Raw genomic sequence first — 17,685 nt, 5'->3', positions numbered from 1 at the left:
TGTAACAGAGACCTGGAAAATGGATTTATACGTTTCAGATCGAGATAGCTGTGTGAGGAAATGTGACTTGGTAGGTTACTTCCTTGGCTGCAAGACTGGGCCAGCTCTGGGTAACAAAAACCTGGTTTTCTCCTCAAAAGGCGAAACCTGGTGAGTAACATCACTGCAGCAACCACCAGGAGGAAAAAAAATCAAGCATTAAATAAGAAAAACTACTGAAGAACAAATAACGAATACACAGCAACCTTCAGTAGCAATCCCGCCTCCTTGGTTCGCAGGAATTCTGGTGGGCCAGTTGACATGCCTAACAGGACAGCCCAACTCTGAGAGCTGGGGCTAGAGATGCCCATGCAGGGATAGGAAACCTCCTCACAACCGTGTGTGTCACCTTTAGAGGATGCTGGGCTGTGCTTGCAGACGCAGTCCTTGCTGTGCCACAAACCTGGCAGCTCATCGTCCTGGTGTCCAACCAGGTCTGAATGCCATGCATCCAGCAAAGCCACTTAGCTTCCATACGACACCGTGCAAACTTTCAAATGCAGAGTGAGGTTTTTTTTTTATTTCCCTTTGTCTTTTTGTGCCTTCATTAACGTCACTCAAGCTTATGGGAAATATATTAAAGAGTAAATCTGCTTTTAAGATCTCGGTTACAAATTTGCTGCCGCAAAGGAGGAAATTGGAAAAGAGCATTTTGCTGTTGAATGGTACCTGCTAAGGGTGTATGATTGTGCATACCCACACACTTCTTTTTCTGAGTAATCTTGAACACTACTGGCAATTTTCCTTTAATTTAAATAACACAAAACGTTAGCACATTGAGAACGAGATAGTTATTGCCAGCAGAGTAATGAAATATTTTACTGATACCGTAAACGAAATAAACCAACATCCATTTTCTCTTTGAACAATCAATAAAGTGCAGTTGTGCCTCAAACCATCTCCTGGGGATTTGTTTTAAAAACAATGATGAGAAAAACAGCAGCTTGACACTATAAGCATGAGATATTTAGCAGCATTATCATCACTTTAAATATACAAATCCCATCTCTGGATTGTACACAAACATAGTTAGAATGGCACAGAAGAGAGCAATTTCAGCATGCACAATTTTCCTCTGTAATCGAGTACTTTTTATAGGCTTCTAACAGCTACAGCAGCAATGAATATCATGTACCTTCCCAAGGCAGAAAGAAAAGCTTCAGACTTACAAAACACCGTTTAAAAATAGGCACTGTCTATTTTAAAGGAGGTGGAGAGCTCGAGGATTTTTATTCTGAAGGCAAGCACTGGAACTTCAATAATGAAGTCCAACATACCTGAAACGGTTCAAGAGGTGACTGAGTGAGCTAACAAAATGAGGGACGTATTTCTCACTTAGAAAATACAATGGAAAGAAACAGGAAGTTGCCAACACTGATTTTTAAGAAGCATTTCAGTAAACATACTGTGCAAAAGTGGGAATGTAAGGCAAGTCTGGTCAGCTGGTATCAAAGAAATCTTAGGTGGGAATACTTCTTACACCGAAGAGGATTCAAAAGAAACCATAACCCTGCCACATCCAGTTTTTTTTTTTTTCCCCAAATAAACTTCTCTAGGCAAACGGATCAAACCAGTTCCATGCAATGCAGAATGCAGGGCCATTTTCTCCCAAACTGATGCAAGGAAGTGGGACATTTAGCTAGGCCATTCAAGTATGCCTGAAATGCTGGGAGAACAATTTGTGCAATGGGTTATCGACGTTCTGTTTGCCATCACACGGTGATTTATACTCCACTCTGTTCTACGATGGCAACGATCCAATGCACTTTAGACAGCCCTGGGCAGCTTGAACATTAAAAGTGCACAATCGTTTGTAGGTTATATATCCATTACTTTCCAAAACGTACATGGAAAGGGGAAAACACTCCATGCAGAAGTGCAGGGAGATTAGAGCTACATCTTCTTCCTGCTTTTTGTATAGGAAAACCATGCATGACACGTTGCTCTTTTTAAAACGTCAGATCAGTGTGCATCCTCCCTCACGTGCAGTGGTACTGCTGTGAATCAGACACTGCATTACAGCTGCAAAGAGAGGTGAAGGGAAGGTGGTGGTCTTTGATGCTTTTGGTGACAACTGGCAGACAAACACAGGCTGCGTGTGGATTCCCTTCTGAACTGCCTGCAGCCCTCAGGCCTCAGCTGATGAAAATGAGTGTCTTACAGTTGGGCCTGTGCCCATTTCATTAAGTATTGGGGGCCTAGTCGCAGATGATTAGGTCAAATTATTTAAAATTAAAGTGATTAAGGAGAATGTTATGTGCTCGTATATACCTTCAAGAGCTAACGCTGATTTGCAGGAAGCTGCTTGTTCTGTTTATATCACAAGAAACTGTCAAATCCTGTAGTTTTTCCATCATTAGTGCTCGCAGTCTGCTAAGTATAGATAAGATTGACAGCTCCTGAATCAGCAAAGCTGGCAGATGAGCACTCATCCTCCTGGGGCTAACTGCAACATACCTAGGAAGTGCCTGCAGTTCAGCCAGCCTTCAGCTGCAAAACCCAATCAACATCAACCCCACTTGTAACATCTTTTCTGAGACCTGCTGCAAATTACTCAACGGAGTGAATCTAAAAGCCACATTTCTTCAGAACAGCACTGGTTTCCAGTGTCAAGCTAACTCAGACTGCCTCAGCCTTCACAATGCTTGACTTAATCCTTGAAGATCTACAATAGGGCGGATGAAGACAAGTTTTGGGTAAGTGTGGAGTGGGAGGAATATTCCCTGCTAGAACATTACATTAGGAATAAAAATAAAAGGAAAACTTGTAAGACAGATGCTGTATTCACAGGGAGGACAGCTGAGGGCAAGCTGGATAAAAAGAAACGTCCCAGTGATGTGACTCAGCCACTCTGGTTTTCTAAGGAGGACCAGTTAACACGGCCTACACCCCAAAATATGCCCTTAGGAAAAGCTGGGCTTCAGCAATGCTGAACACAGTGCTGTGTTGAATCCATCCCCTCTACCGAGACCAACTCTCTACCCCGACAGCCACAGCAGATGCCTCAAGTGATGGTGGGAGATTATGGGATTGCAAACATGAGCACACGTTATCTGGCAAGGCACTTTCAACCCCAAACAGGGAGGAAGAAGTTAAATCTGTTTAATCCAGTTCTGCTTTGGCCATACTTACAGTAACCTACTGTGTGCAAGTTCACCCTATATACAATATATGAGAACAGATGCCCAATATATAAAAATCCTTCACCAGGAAACGTTCTTCACGTTATACCTTGTCAAATCACTCTATTTTTACTCTCCACTCACAACAAAACCAGCACAAGTCACCACAAGCAGCTCCTGAGCTGGTTCAAACTGGATTTAATAAACAGGTAATGCATCCTGTCAGCCCAGCCTGAGAGGTAATTCCCCAAGTCTGCTCCAAGTCATGATCTGGGGTTTGCAGTCGTGCCACGCACCCGTCTGTGTGCCCCAACACCTAAACCTCTGTGCAATCTGATTAGAAACCCAAGTGTTAAACTCAGAGAAAGGAAGGGCTCTGTACCTCCGCTTGAATACTCGTGACTGATCCTGTAATTCCATTCTCAGCGCTTATGTTATTGGAGCTGTTGTTTGGAGAGCTGGGACCAGATCCAGGAGCACTGTTGCATGCAGAGTCTAAAACACATCCAAAACCAACTTTTAGCATTACAAGCAATCTCCAAGATGATATTTAGACAGATAACAACCCGTCAAGTTTTGTTTTGGAGGAAGGCAACCCTCCTCCCCGTCTCCTCATTGCATTTTCACAGGGCTCTTAAAAGCAACCATTTCAGTGTGGACAAAACATCACCAGATCCAAGAGAGACTAAACCCACTTCAGGGCACGGCCTTCTTTATTGGCATGTCTTCCCCACCCTGAGAGCAGAGCGTTTTCCCATCGGAAGACCCAAAGCAGAATTAACTCTCTCAGATAATTCTGTTATCACCAGGACACCCAGAAAATCCTCTCACCTTGCTACGTTTGATCAACACGTTCCCTGTGAACTCAGCAACCAGAACCACAGAGATGGGCAGCTTGAAATCAACGCCTCACCATTAATTGTGTAGAAATAACAACAAACAAAAACAGCACATGGAATTGCAACAGACAGAAAACTTCCCTCCTCAGGTCTCTCACCGTGTGTGTGACACAGCTTCCAGTGTTTCTCCTTTATTATTTTTTTTTGAAAGTAAATCACATTAAAACGTTTTTGTGGGTTTTTTTTTTTCTGAGCTTTCCTCCTCCCCCAGGGACAGAATTTGCCCAACATCAGAAGAATCTCCCAGCTGCTGCAAGGGCTCAGGCTGCATCAGTCCTAGGCAGTTGCCCTAGGGTGCTCCAGGAGAAATCCCTCTTCATTCCCATCTGTGCACCAAGCACAGCTCAGCTCCTGCTCAGCTTTGCTCAGGACCAGGCCTGTGCCCAGTGAGAAGCAGGAGCTTCCCCTGCCACCTCTGAAGGCATTATTTGGTCAGACATTGGGGCCTGATGTATCCTAAAAGCCACGTGACATATAGGGAGATACGAGCGGTGAGATACACTCAGTTTTCAGACCTGATATAAATTATACATAGCTCTTGAAATCTGTTTCCTTTCCAAGCAGAGAGGTGCTGACACAGAGCAGCACACAGCTGCCCCAGGTCCTGAAAGCTAAAGAGAGCTCACTTGGAGTTTGTGTGAGTCATGATAGTATGCCTTAAAACCCAGAAGAGAAAACAGTCACGTAGCAGTACTTACACAGAGGCATCCCTAGATGGTGCTAAGAATTAACTTTATGGTCATCTATACAAACCAGTTTACTGAGAGCCCTCCTTACAACTTTCACTCCCAGAAGAATACTATTTTTCAACAAGGAACTGTAAATACGTAGTCAGAAATACCAGCTATATATATTACATTAAAAAAACAAGCCTTAAATGTTTTAAAACTTGAACATAATTACTTAACAAGGAAAAATGGCAATCTTCCCAAAGCCAAAAACATCCCAGGGTTGTAAAGCATTTACTGCAGGAGAAAGACAGCTATGAGTTACGGCCTCCCTATGGATATTAGGAAAATCATCTTGGAGAAATTTTATTTCTCAACAACCTGTTGCTGAAGATCAGAGAAATGCTCAGGAGAAAAAAAAAACAACAAACCAGCAATCCTGTGGCGTATCTGTATTTGTCTACGTATCTGAAATGTAGCTCCAAAAAGAATGTCACTGTGTTGGCAGTGCTGTACCTATAGATGGGTACCTGAGGAGCTGTGCTGCTGGCACACACCTGCACCGCCCACAACTGAACTCCATCAGAAATAGAGTGGTTTGGGTTGGCAGGGACCTCAAAGTCCACCCAGCCCCAACCCCTACTATGGCAGGGCTTCTCTGGGCAGCCTCTGCCAGGGCCTCACCACCCTCACTGTGAAGAATCTCTTCCTAGGATCTAATGTAAACCTCCCTTCTTTTCATTTAAAACCATCACCCCTTGCCCTACCGCTATACTCTTCTCCAACATTAAGAGCCACACGAGATGCAGACTGCTAAATCAACCAGAAACAAGAACTGCTTTTGGAAAGGGACACTTCTTGCAGCTTCTGTCGTTGGCCCAACGTACCTGTGACATCCAGTGGGCGCTTCTTCAGAGCAGTGACCACTGGGCCGTCCTTCCTGCGCAACAGGGGGCTGCTCCGTCTTTCAGCGACTTTTTGCTTTAGTCTGGATCGTAATTTCAGATTGGGTTCAGATGCTGAGCAAAAGAAGGGAGAGCAAACAGTGTTTTAGTCAGTACTATCTCAGTAGGTTCGTTACTCGGTGCAGAAGCTAGATTGCAGTTCAGCATCCTAAACAAAATTAGTCATTTGATACCGCGCACTTGGAGCAATGACTTCTAAATATAATGAAGGGCTTCGAGCCTATGCAATATCTGAATTCACTGATAATGAGTCAATGCCATTTTAATTAAAAATAATAGCCATCCTGCAGCGCCGTCTCTCCGATGACTTACAATCTGCTGTGAACTCATTTGGACCAGACCAGAGAGCACCGATTCACTTCCCCCATTTCCTGCTACTGCTCCACTTTCTCCCAGGCCAGAGGTGGAACCTAACTTAACGAGATCTAAAAACCAACACAGGGATGGGTGAGACAGCTCGGTCAGCAGGCAGCAACACTGTGGGGCTGGGAGGCTGCCTGTGATGGGCAGCCCCACACCCCTGGAGTCATCATCCCCACGGTGTGGGGAGAAAACAGAAATCAAATCCCACAGCAAAAAACATGAACATTTCCTCACTGGTTCAGCTCCCTGGAACACCTCCTGCTGGGATGCGATGAGCAGCAACTCAAGAAGAAGGGCATGAGAGTGTGGAAGGTGGCAAAGCCAAGGGCAGGGAGGAGGAGGTTTCTTTATTTGGGGAGATACTTGGTTACATCATCTCAGCCACAGAGTTATGCTTTATCTACAAACACATCAAATACTTAGAAAACTCAGGGCTGCCAAGAGTGGGTGTGCGTCTGTTTCCTGAGACCACAGTCTGACTTGCTCTGTGTACATCGCACAGCTGAAATATCCTCTTAAATAAATACTTCTATGCCCAAATCCTGGGATTTCATTTCTCTGTAAGTCAAAGCAGAACTGTTGGGATCCCCTAATACCTCTGGGTTAATGACAACTGGCAACACCAAGAACGTTCGTACTGCACAGCTTATCGAGTTTGTACAAAGGTAATGAAGCCTTAAGTCAAGATTCCTCCTGCGAGATGACTTTCTCTGTAAACTCTGCAATCTCTTGAGTATATACAAAATATCTGCTCTGGTGCTTGAGGGCTCCTGACAGTTATGAGATTTGTGAACTGGTCCAATCTTTTCCATTCCTCAATCTCTTAACAACTCGGCGGCTTAATCCCTTTGAACTGGCAAATCCTGTGCTCTTGCCACTAACTACCAAGGCACTCAGCTCCCTGCACTCCGGGGCCAATAATCTGCATTTCTTTAGAAGACTTTAAAATGGGGTTTACAAACTGATTTGAATTAACTAAGTCTGGCTACAGATGTATTTCCCTACAATTGGCTTTGACCACTAAGTCATGTAGAAGATCAAGACCAACCGTGTTAATTGCAGGGCTCAAAAATCAGAAGCTGATGAATTCAAGATCAAATGCTTTAAGTTAAGCCATCAAAATAGTCCTTTGATGGAACTTTGGGGAAAAAAAAAAGAGCTTTTCATGACTGTTCGGGACAGAAAAATGCCAGTAAGAGATAAAGGACGCACTAAAAAAAGCGTCACTCATCAAGATGATGCTTAAAATGCAATATGAAGTGCATTAGCAAAGGAGAGAATCATCTTACAGGACATTTGCATGTAAAATGGCAGGGGGCTGAATGCAAATCTGTCATCTGCTTGGAGGACAAAATTAGAGGAGTGGACTAGATAGAATACAAGAGAGTGCTCTGACTAGTTCCTGGATGAAATTCTCTTCAAAGCAGAAGTTGGCCTCAATATTTTTCAAGTTGGCTTTGGACATGAGAGCGTTCGGTGTCCCAGGCTGCGTGCTTTCAAGTTGTTGCAGGCATCATTTATTAGTAACCATCGAGATGCTGCTATCAAGATCTTAAAGAATAAATGGGAAGGTGTCACAGCTAGATGCTGATCCATTCCATTTTAGACGCATTTGCACTGCCAACGAGTAAATGAAATATAAGCCTGTGCCACAGCTGTTCCAGGGATCTATCTTCTGACAAAGAAAAACATGACAATATAAACTGTGCCTCGGTGTAAGTTTCATTCACACACAATTCATACTGTGAGCGGTGTTCATCTGACGTACGTTTTCTGTTGGGAACAGATGAGTAATTGTATGGTTCTCAAGCACAGGAATAAATGGATTGGAAACACCTCCAAAGACGTCAGGAAGGGCAGATCTGGGGATCACAGTTTACCTACCCCTACCAGATATGCCCTTTGCGTGCAGCCACAGCAGAAAATCCATCCATGTAGAAGGAAGGGAACAAACATGCAGAATTACAAATCAAAAAGAGACAACAGCTCACAGAGAAGTTATGGCCAAATAATTTGCCAGACAGAAGTATTTTCGGGTTGAAATATCCTGCGTGCTCGTGCTTTGCTCCCCTGGATGGAAGACCAAGTTTTGAAACACAAGATCTCTATTTAGGAACCACACTTGCATAGTTACACACCCTGTTTTGTTCTGTGACAGAACTGCGAGTTTTTCTCCCAAATATAATCCCAAATCTAACATGTCATCAAGACCTCACAAAGGATAATCCCTGCATGCCTTTAATTGGGTGTTATATAACCCAAAGCAAGGGAATTAAGACTCAGCACCAGCAGTGCAGAACAGCCTCAAGTTCAAAGAAGGTGCATCTATCATATTTCATAACTGAAGAGTTGGTTTTCGAGAGGCTTTTTCAAAACTCAGAACAATAGCTTCAGTTTATTCACAAGGCTTTTAAACCACTACACGATGAAGTTCTTTAAACTGAAGAGAGCTGCCCTTTGGAAGTATAAATACTGAATTTAAGCGACACACAACTATCAACAGCAGTTTAATAAGTTCAGTTTTCGCCCAGGAAGCACAGCTCCCCCAAAAAACTCTTGAGGCTCATCCTGTCAGGCCTCATGCCCAAGCAAAGTGTTGTTCCCAGCAACCAATAACTAGCGTAACATGGAGAACTTCCCATTGAAACACGAAACGCACTGGTCTTTTACAGCTTAAGGTGGTGAAGTATCTTAAACATTGTGAATTTACTCAAGAAAATCAGTTTGATTCCTGTTTAGCAAAGAAATGAAGCACGTGGCCAAGTCTGAGTCAGCTACAGAGAAGCCAGTGGGATTTCTTAAGCAGTGACATACTTAATTTGGCCCATAATAGGGGTTTATTCAAAGAATATTTTGTTTTTCTCTGAGTAAATTAATAACTAGAACATAGGCCAAAAGCTTCCTTGGTTTTCACAGACTCAAACCCAAGTTACCCCTTTTTTACTTCATTTACTGCAGCAGGACTCATGTAATCCAATTCTCCAACATTTATGTCACTCTCATTGTTTTCTTCCTGGAATTGCATCGACTAAGCTGCTGAACTAATCTGACATTAAGTCTATGCAAGTTAAAGACACAAAATCCTGGGCAGAGTTTGCCCTGTTCCCATTACCCATTCATATCTATGAAAAAAGCAAACAATGCACCATGAAAACTCTAATTCCAGTCCTTGCATATCTTAATTTTGGGGGCTGGGGATTGAGAAAGGCTATTATTCCTTTGCTTTTTTTTTTTTTTCCAACCACATACCAAGCCACAACAGCCAGGCAAAGGCCAACACAATTACCCTGAGTCCAGGTTACCCCATGGCTAAACAAAGGGGAGGAACAGAGAAACCTGTCTGGAGCAAGGCCTTCTGCAAAGCACAGAATCTTAATGAAGATAAATGATCTTTTGTTTGAGCAGGAGAGACCATAGGTTGTGCAATTTAGAGCCTGCCTCTTCTCCCCAGAAACACTGGATCCTGCCTCAACTGGTCAGAAGGAACGAGTCAAGTTGGCAGTGGCAAAATTCACCAATGGCCAAACAAAAAGCTTTAACAGCCACAGAACTGTTCCAACACGATCCCTCTGGACCGCAAGGGAGCTCACACTCTTGATTTCCAATCCCTGCAGACATCAGCAGAGGAAGAGAAGAATCTGGTACTCGACAGGATAGAGGAGGGAGGTACCACAGGGCACAAACAGCAGCAGAAAATTCCTGATCTAGAAGGGAAGAAGACCTGGTCTGCTGCAGGAACAAACTCCATTTTTTTGTGTGCTAGGTATCATGCTAGTGAGCGTGAGCTGAGAGAGTCCATCTTGGAATACAGATACATGGGAAGGGCTAGGTTAGATGTTTGCAGTTTTCTTTTGGGTGTTGGCACACACAGTATTTAAGAGCTCTGTGGACTGGCTATTCTGTGCATCTTTGGAATTTGAAGGCTATTACTGGGCATTTCTTCATGCTGAACAGCCAAAGCTGGACTAGAAAAACCAACACATGGAAAGGACACATCTTGCCTCTGTCTTCTCCTTCCCAAGTCTAAATAAAGACAGCAACTTTGCAGCGTTCAAAGTATTATCTGGGAGGAAAGATAAGAGACGTGGAAGGGAATAAGGAAGTGAAAGAAGGAAGAAAATGAAGTCCAGCATATGAGTTTCTCCTGGAAGGTTTAAAACAGCACTGGGCTCTGCAGGAGAGGAGACAAACGTGGAATTGCCATACAGACCCCAAAAGCTCCAGTGTTTGTCCAGAGGGAGCTCCTGACCTTCTCAGCACAAGGACAGGGAGCAGCTCCAAGCAGCAGGGATCACAGTGGGGGACCACAGGTGCTGCCAGCCCCAAGCCACTTGCTTTCTTCTTCCTCCTTTTCCTGTCCTTCCAGCACCCAGTCTCTCTGATGCTGGACATAAAGAAACCTGGCCACATACACAGCGAATCTCCAGAAACGCTGTGAATGAAAACCCCACCTTTCCCTTCTGGATCCCCAACACTCGTTGCCAGAATTGCACCCTGGTTGTTTTAGCAGAGCTCGTGAGCAAGAAAATGGGGTGGCCCCTCCTTTGGCTTCTAAACAAACCTCAGCACTGAGCAGGAGCCCATGGAGCACTTTTCATAGCTGAATTCTCTATTACGCCAATGCAGTCGTCAGAAGAGATGGAAGGAATAAAGAGAGCATTTGCTGGTCCTCCAGCTGCACTTTGGTTTGTTCTGTTCTCTGAAATGTCAGCGGTCTGATCTGAGGAGCTGTTCTGTAGCGTTACAGCAATAAGTGATTTTTGTCTTCATTAAGTTATTTTTGGATTGGGGCTGACGTTCTCCATTTGGAGCAGAGCATGCTGTCTGTGACAAGACAGAAGCCTCCATGCAGCATGCCCAGGGAGGCCAGACCCCCAACCACGCCAGCAGGGAGGACAGTGTGGGTGGAGAGCAACACTGCTTTCCTGCTTGAGTGATGCTCCACACCATACAAAGCTCAAAGACTTCACTAAATTACACTCCCACTGCACACCGGGATTTCAGCCTACTCTATTTTTCTCTAAACAATCTTTGTCACAAAACAAACCACTTCGAACGTTCCTAAGTCAGAACTCAAGAGAGGTATTGTTCCTCTCTTGATAAACACAGCATTTTAATTACAGGCAAATCTTTTTGTTTTGCCTTGTATTGTTTTCAAGTACGGGCTCAGAACAATTTCACCTGCTTAGCTGTAAACACCTTTCCAATAACCCTGTAATTCAGCAACACCGAAAGGAGACAGCGTCACTGAACCATAGAATGGTTGTCTTGGAGGGACCTTAAGCCCATCCAGTTCAACCCCTGCCAGAGGCAGAGCTGCCACCCACTGGATCAGGCTGCCCAGGGTGGGATGCTGGATGCCTTCCTCCTTTATCCTCTTCACCAGCACCCATCTCGATCCAGCACCACAACAAGATTGAGCTCTGTTTTAGGGAGGTTGCTGGGATCAGCATGAGCAATGCATTTCTCAGACTCCCTCTGTGGCACGTCCCAGATGCTGCTGAAGTACAAGAAATCAAGCAGCCACTGCGGCCTTCCACCTGTGCTGCCCATGGGAGAGACTCAGGAGCAGCTCCCAGTGCAAACTGGCCTTGCTTTGCTCCTGGAAGGAAGTCCCTGCAGTGAAGAAGTCCACAAGCCAGGCCCTGACTATGACGAGCCAAAAACTTCCCCTGGGAGAAGAGTGGGCTGTGAAGGTTAAGGACAGCTTGCCTTTACCACAAGCCCCCAAGGCAAATCCTGATCACCACCTCCCCGGAGCAGCCAGCAGTGGGTCTGGAGGCAAAGCTTTGGATTCTCCACAGGACAGGGACAGTGGCTGCAGCACCTGAGCCAAGCACACCAAGCAGCTGCCCCTAGCTCTTTTATCCAACAGCAGAAGCAAAACCACGGCAAGACCAGGGCCTGCCTCACAGCCTGCCTGGGTTATTCCTGAGGATGCTTACAGAGCATCTTTTACAAGCTCTTTGAAGAAACGAGCTCTTTCTCCCCACTTTGGTGTCAGGTTTAAATATAGATGCACAGACAGGGAGATGCTTCCAGTCCCAGAGAGCTGAACGTGTGTTGGCCAGGCGAGTCTAGCAGGTGCTGGGTTTGGCAAAACCACCGACTGCAGTGACAGCTAATTGAAATGCTGTGGCTTCCATTAGAAATCCTGATTAGCTGTCAAGTCCCAACGAACGTGAGGAATCCTCGGCCCTTTGCAGAAGCCAGAAGGAAAGCTAGAGTCTGACAGAACATGGCCAAGCTCTGCATGGCATGCTAAGAAACAAGCAAAGAAAAAAAAAACCCACGCAAGATAAAGAAAAAGCAAGTTGCAAGTTGAACGACGCTCTTCAGACTTTCATGAATCCCTGTGATGTTGGGCATTTCAGCTCTCTAGTTAAGAGCGTGTTTCAATGCAAGCCATGCTCTAATTCTACGAAGCAGGGAGCACCATAACACCCCCTACACCTCCCTGAAACTGTGGTGCAGAGGGGGTCAGCCTCTTCTCCTAGCAACAGCGACAGAGAGAGAGGTGATATCCTCAGGTTGTGCCAGGGGAGGTTCAGGTTGGGTATGAGGAAGAATTAGAGTGAGCAGTGAGGCACTGTCACAGGCTGCTCAGGGAGGTGGGGGAGTCTCCATCCCTACAGCTGTGGGGATGCGGCACTGAGGGATGTGGTCAGTGGGCATGGGTTGGGGTTGGACTGGGGGATCTTAGAGGTATTTACCAACCCGATTCTATAACAAGCCTCGTCCCTTGGGGAGAAGACAAGGCTACCATGTTCTTAGGAACCCCAAACTGAAAAGCTACATTACGAATAGCTTCAGCAGCTTCAAAGAGCACACAACTCTTTGAGTTGATCATCTTGGGGTTATCAATCCAGGACACTGCCCAGAGTCAGGCAGACACTGCTGTGAAAGGATTCTCCAGGGGTTTTTCAGCAGGGTCCCAGAGCATGACACAGTGCAGTCTCACCCAATTTGGAAGGCACCAAGGTTGGCTGAAGCATGGGAAAGATCACTTTATATCTTCCCCTCAACAGCTGTCAGGATCACGCATACAGAAAAGGAAGTATGCACATATAGTTAAGGAAACTACGCAAATGGGGAAATAAATAATCCTAGTCTTAAGTTATTTAAAGCAAAAGGAGAAAAGCATGAATGGCATCAGCCAAACTATTCTTAGCTTGGTTAAGGAAGGGAAAGCCACAAAGGGTTCAGCTAGAGAGAACCAAGTGAAATGCAGGCCCAAGCTCAGGCAGTCGGTAACTGCACCAGGCAGAGCCTGGCAGCACAATCCTCATGCAGAACCCGAATAAAGTGGGACATAACTTGGTGAAACAAACCAGGCAGAGCAGTTAGGGGCATGCTGTTCACTGTTTCCCATGCTGATTGTTTTCAAGCACTCTCAGGACACTGCTCATGCACGCATGTACTTTTTTTACTCAAGAGAGCGTGGCCACGTCTCTTACTCAACATTCACACTTGACTGTTCCCCTACCAAGCTGCCCCACGTCGTGGTGCTTGAAGCAATCGGAGCGAAGGAGGGTTTGTAACATGTTTTAACCCAGGTTTTTATATTCTTCCTGAACAATTTCTCAACGTGCGGAACGTGCTGCCAGCTCCAGAAACGTACCCCCTTAGGAGAAACGGCTGCCCCGAATCCCCCCGCCCCTAACGATGAGGTTGGCTGGATGCCAGCCCTACCCCAAATCGGAACTGCGTCGCGATGGGCTCTCCCATTTGAGCTGCGAACGTTTCATCTCATTTCATGAAATTGGACCGCACGGTGTGGAGGTTTTAAATTACAAATACAAAGCCAGAGTTCTCGACGGGTGCCAAAAATCTGAAAAGCTCACTTGTAATAAAGAACTTTATTTAGGATGGGCTCCAGCCTTCCCTGCCTTTTGTTTACACCAGGCTGTTCAGGAGTCCAAGCAACTTAACATTCTTGGCAGAGGGGTTTCTGCAGGATATCGCTGTGTTAAGAGTCTGAACTGCTGTTATATTGAGAGGAAAATGAAGGAAAACAACAAAAAAAGTCTCCCCTGAACCTTGCAAGGGAACTCGCACGCACTGCACACAAATCCCAGAAGATTAATGCCCACAAAGACTAAGCATCGTTGTTCAGGAAAAACAAAATCAGCTAACTATCTTCCTATTTTAAAATAACGATTTTTATTAATGCTATTAAATACCTTTATCTTCTTAAACTCACCCTGTCTGACAGTGTTTTTTATCAGCCAGAGGATTCATCAGAACTCAGTCTGGGAAACATTAGGAGTACAACATTCAGACAGTCCTTCCTTCTGCAGAAACCCACTGTTACAGCATTTGGAGGGAGAAGGATGATCTATCCTCAAACTAAAACCGTGATGTGGGAGGGAGGTTTTTGATAAAAGACCACTTCTGCAGTGGGGTTGCTAACAGCACTCCCTGGAAGCAGGGGGCTTGGTCTCAGAAGGAACAGGAAAAAGCAGAAGGCTCTTCAGATTCATGCTGTCCACAAACCCTGTGCAGTAGGAATGACACCAAGGTACACTGCCTTGTGAAGGAGACCGACAGCCCTCAGCAGAGAAGCAGCAAATGGTATTGTTGGTTGACAGCAGCCCAGGACTGGGCTTTCTTCTTCCAGGCAGATATGTATGCAAAGCATATCCCTGCGCTCTGACAGCTCCAGAACTGAAGGAAATCTCCTTCGAGGGCAGTCCTCCAGCAGTACTCACTCCCTCCAAGCAAGGACAAGTCCTGAGGCCCAGACAGAGTCACTCTGGCTGTCTCCAACACGCTCCAAATCCAACAAGGCAGCAGCACATGCTGCACCTAATGCAGTGTTTGGCCTGTCATTATCCAGAAATGGAGATTAGAGGATGCCCTACCCTTCAGCAACTTCTGTCTTCCTCTCTGTCTTTGGAGTCCTGCAGAGAGGACTTGCTTTCTTGTCAACCCTTACCCTGTAGACACAGGGAGTGCACAGGAAGAGCCCTCACCTTGGGCAGGGCATGCCTGTCTTACATTGATTCTTGTGCAGCTGATGTGTCTGGTACCAACCACCCAGCCCAGCAAAGCCAGTGACTGGGAAAACCATCTACAGCCAGCAATTCATCCACAGATCCACCCAAGTGCTACCGTCTGGAAGAAGTCTAAAGACTTCTAAGGCACAGACCTAGGAGCCAGGAGGCACAGGGCAGCAGTGCAGAACTGTTACGTTTTTCCTTGTCAGATGGCAAAAGAAGAGGAAAACAAATAAAATAATGCACCTTCACAACAATCTACAGAGATAATGAGAATCGTGGTGAAGACATGCAAGACCTGCCTGACTTCCAGCTATCAGAAGAAATGTTGTGAGAATATCTACGACTCTTTTAGAAGTACATGGAGGTGCAGCCACCTCTTGGGAACTGATTTAGGACAGCCAATTTGACCAAAGGCTTTAGTGAGCCCATAGAAAGGTCTGGTTAACATACCATCACCACTCCTGACCACAACGATCACAAAATTTTGACTACCAGTGCTCATCCCTGTACATTTAAAGACCCACAAAGCACACCTGAGAAGCAGCAAGAAGCACCTGTGGAACACACGAAGCTCATTCAGGAAAGGCTTTTCCTATTCTGAAGCCATTTTCAACATACACCGCTGTCTGCATCATCCATGCAAGCAGCAGAGCTCCCCAGGTTGGGGTGAGCTTGTTGCAGCTTGGCTCTTCCCTGAAGGGACCTGGCTGCTGAGGATCACAAGCCTGCAAGGTTAGAAGCTGAGGCAGTGCTGGCCAAAGCATGTGATATGAAGCTGAGGACCACAGCCAAACAAAACAAACTGGTTTACATAATATATAGCTGAGAAATAACTGACTTGCTCAGCCACCATGCAGAGAGAAACCTAACTGAGAAATAACTGTCTAGGTGTGAACCGAAACCCTTGCAGGAAGTCCCTACACTTTGACTGGCAGAAACATTTTTATTTATTTAAAGTATAAACTTGTATATAAAATGCAAATCCCAGAAGAAATGAACTTTTCTTGGTACTTTTCTCACTCGGCAAAACATGCTCTGAGTTCAGACACGCAGATCTCTGTATTAGTTCTGACTTTGTGAAAACATCTCACAAGCTTCGACACACAACGAAGTTGTCTTCTGCAAGCAGCTCTGCAAGCCTGCACCACCAAAGCTCCCTCTAACACTGCTTGCTCAGTGACAGCTGGAAGGGGGGAGAGGAGAGTGGGGTGGTGTGAGTGCTTCTGAAATAAACTGCTCCATGAAATACAGCTTTTTGGCAACACTTTTTTTTTTTCTTTTTAATTGGAAATGTAAGGACCAAGTGTCACAGCAAAGACAGGAGGTAGCACAGAAGATCAAGGTGAGCTTTACCTGTTTTTCTGAGTGGGAAGTCATCTTTGGAATCGTACATCCCCAGGACGGGGTGATTGTAGGTGCCGGATACGCCACTTTGGGGTGGGGAGCTCTGGTCCAGGGAGCTGTGCTGTGTCTTCCTGCACGGATGGGGAGAGAAAGAGAAGGGAGAAAATTTACACAAGTGCAACACACAAAGGGGGCGAGTTCAGTTTCACCTCAATTTCAGTGCTCCACTGTGAGCAGAGAAAAGCGAGATCTCTTGGTACTAGCTTTCCTCATTCTAGGTACTAGAAAGGGATTAAAAGCTCATCTGAAGTCTAATATTCAGGGTGGTGACTAAATACATGCTTAATCTGCAGAATAGGCTGAGCAGGCCCAACTTATGTAGGTGCTTACCCACAGTTTTAAGCACATACTTGAGCTAGGTTTTGATAAGTTCTATCTGTAAAGCCAAGCACAGGTCTTGTTACTCCACTGCAGCATGAATGAACAATTTCCCTTCACTGCATAAAATCCTGAGAGAAAGACTAAGGATGAAACCAAACCGAAGGATGAGCACGTGAAGGGCCACGTGTTTAGGTTGGCCAACTGCAGCCCTGCTGCTGCACTGTGCCCTGAGCCCAGCACTCAGCACACTCGTGCCCTCCCAGGTTAACTTCTTGAGGCTGGTAATTTATAGCTTTGTTTGAGCAGGCTGCTGGAAGGAAAGCTCTCACTATTTGCTAAGGATATTAAATAATGAGTGAGTTTTCTAAACCTCCTACCTGTGTGTGTTGGCTGCATCTGCCCTACTTAATGCCTTGTGCCCAGCCTTGCCGTGAACCCCAACTGGTAAAGACTTCTGGAAGCCTCCACATTTCCATGTTAGTAGAGCAGCTACGCCAACCTAATCACTGATGGAGCCATACAAGTGGCAGCCATGCAGCTGTCAAGCAATCTTCGAGAAAAATACATCATGTTTTATTACAAAAAACTTCTGGAAAGTTTGCTCAAGGGTCTACATAGAAATTCTCATAGCAGCAGTTCTCAGCAAGCAGTATGATTCGTTGTGTTTCCCTAATCCCAAACTTCTCTACACACAGGCTAAGCAATTGTGTGTCCTCACACTGTTGCATTTCACATCTACACACGTCCTCTGTCACACCCCTGGCAATAAATGCCCAGGATTATAAATGCCCACTGTAGGATCCGACACCCTACAGTGCTGAGAGCAAAATGCACTGGTCTGCATGCCCGTTCAGGAATTTCAGAGGTCCTGAAAGAGCTGAAATTGTACACTAAATCGAGTT

General features: G+C 45.4%; 1 protein-coding gene across 9 annotated transcripts in view; it reads right to left on the bottom strand.

Moving 5' to 3' along the window:
- The window catches only part of HDAC4 (histone deacetylase 4), a 194,022-nt gene that overhangs the window by 61,530 nt on the left and 114,807 nt on the right, over nt 1-17,685 (bottom strand). For all 9 annotated transcript variants that reach the window (XM_065750742.1, XM_065750744.1, XM_065750746.1 and 6 more), the window contains 3 exons: nt 16,412-16,533; nt 5,616-5,747; nt 3,544-3,656 (listed from right to left, as the gene is read on the bottom strand). In XM_065750742.1, the coding sequence (XP_065606814.1) occupies nt 3,544-3,656; nt 5,616-5,747; nt 16,412-16,533 (367 nt within the window). The remainder of the gene's footprint in view (nt 1-3,543; nt 3,657-5,615; nt 5,748-16,411; nt 16,534-17,685) is intronic.

The sequence above is a fragment of the Cyrtonyx montezumae genome, unplaced genomic scaffold (assembly GCF_038088225.1).
Source record: "Cyrtonyx montezumae isolate F1298 unplaced genomic scaffold, pur_monq_1.0 scaffold_7, whole genome shotgun sequence".
NCBI lineage: Eukaryota > Metazoa > Chordata > Aves > Galliformes > Odontophoridae > Cyrtonyx > Cyrtonyx montezumae.
This window is presented reverse-complemented; position numbering and strand designations above follow the sequence as displayed.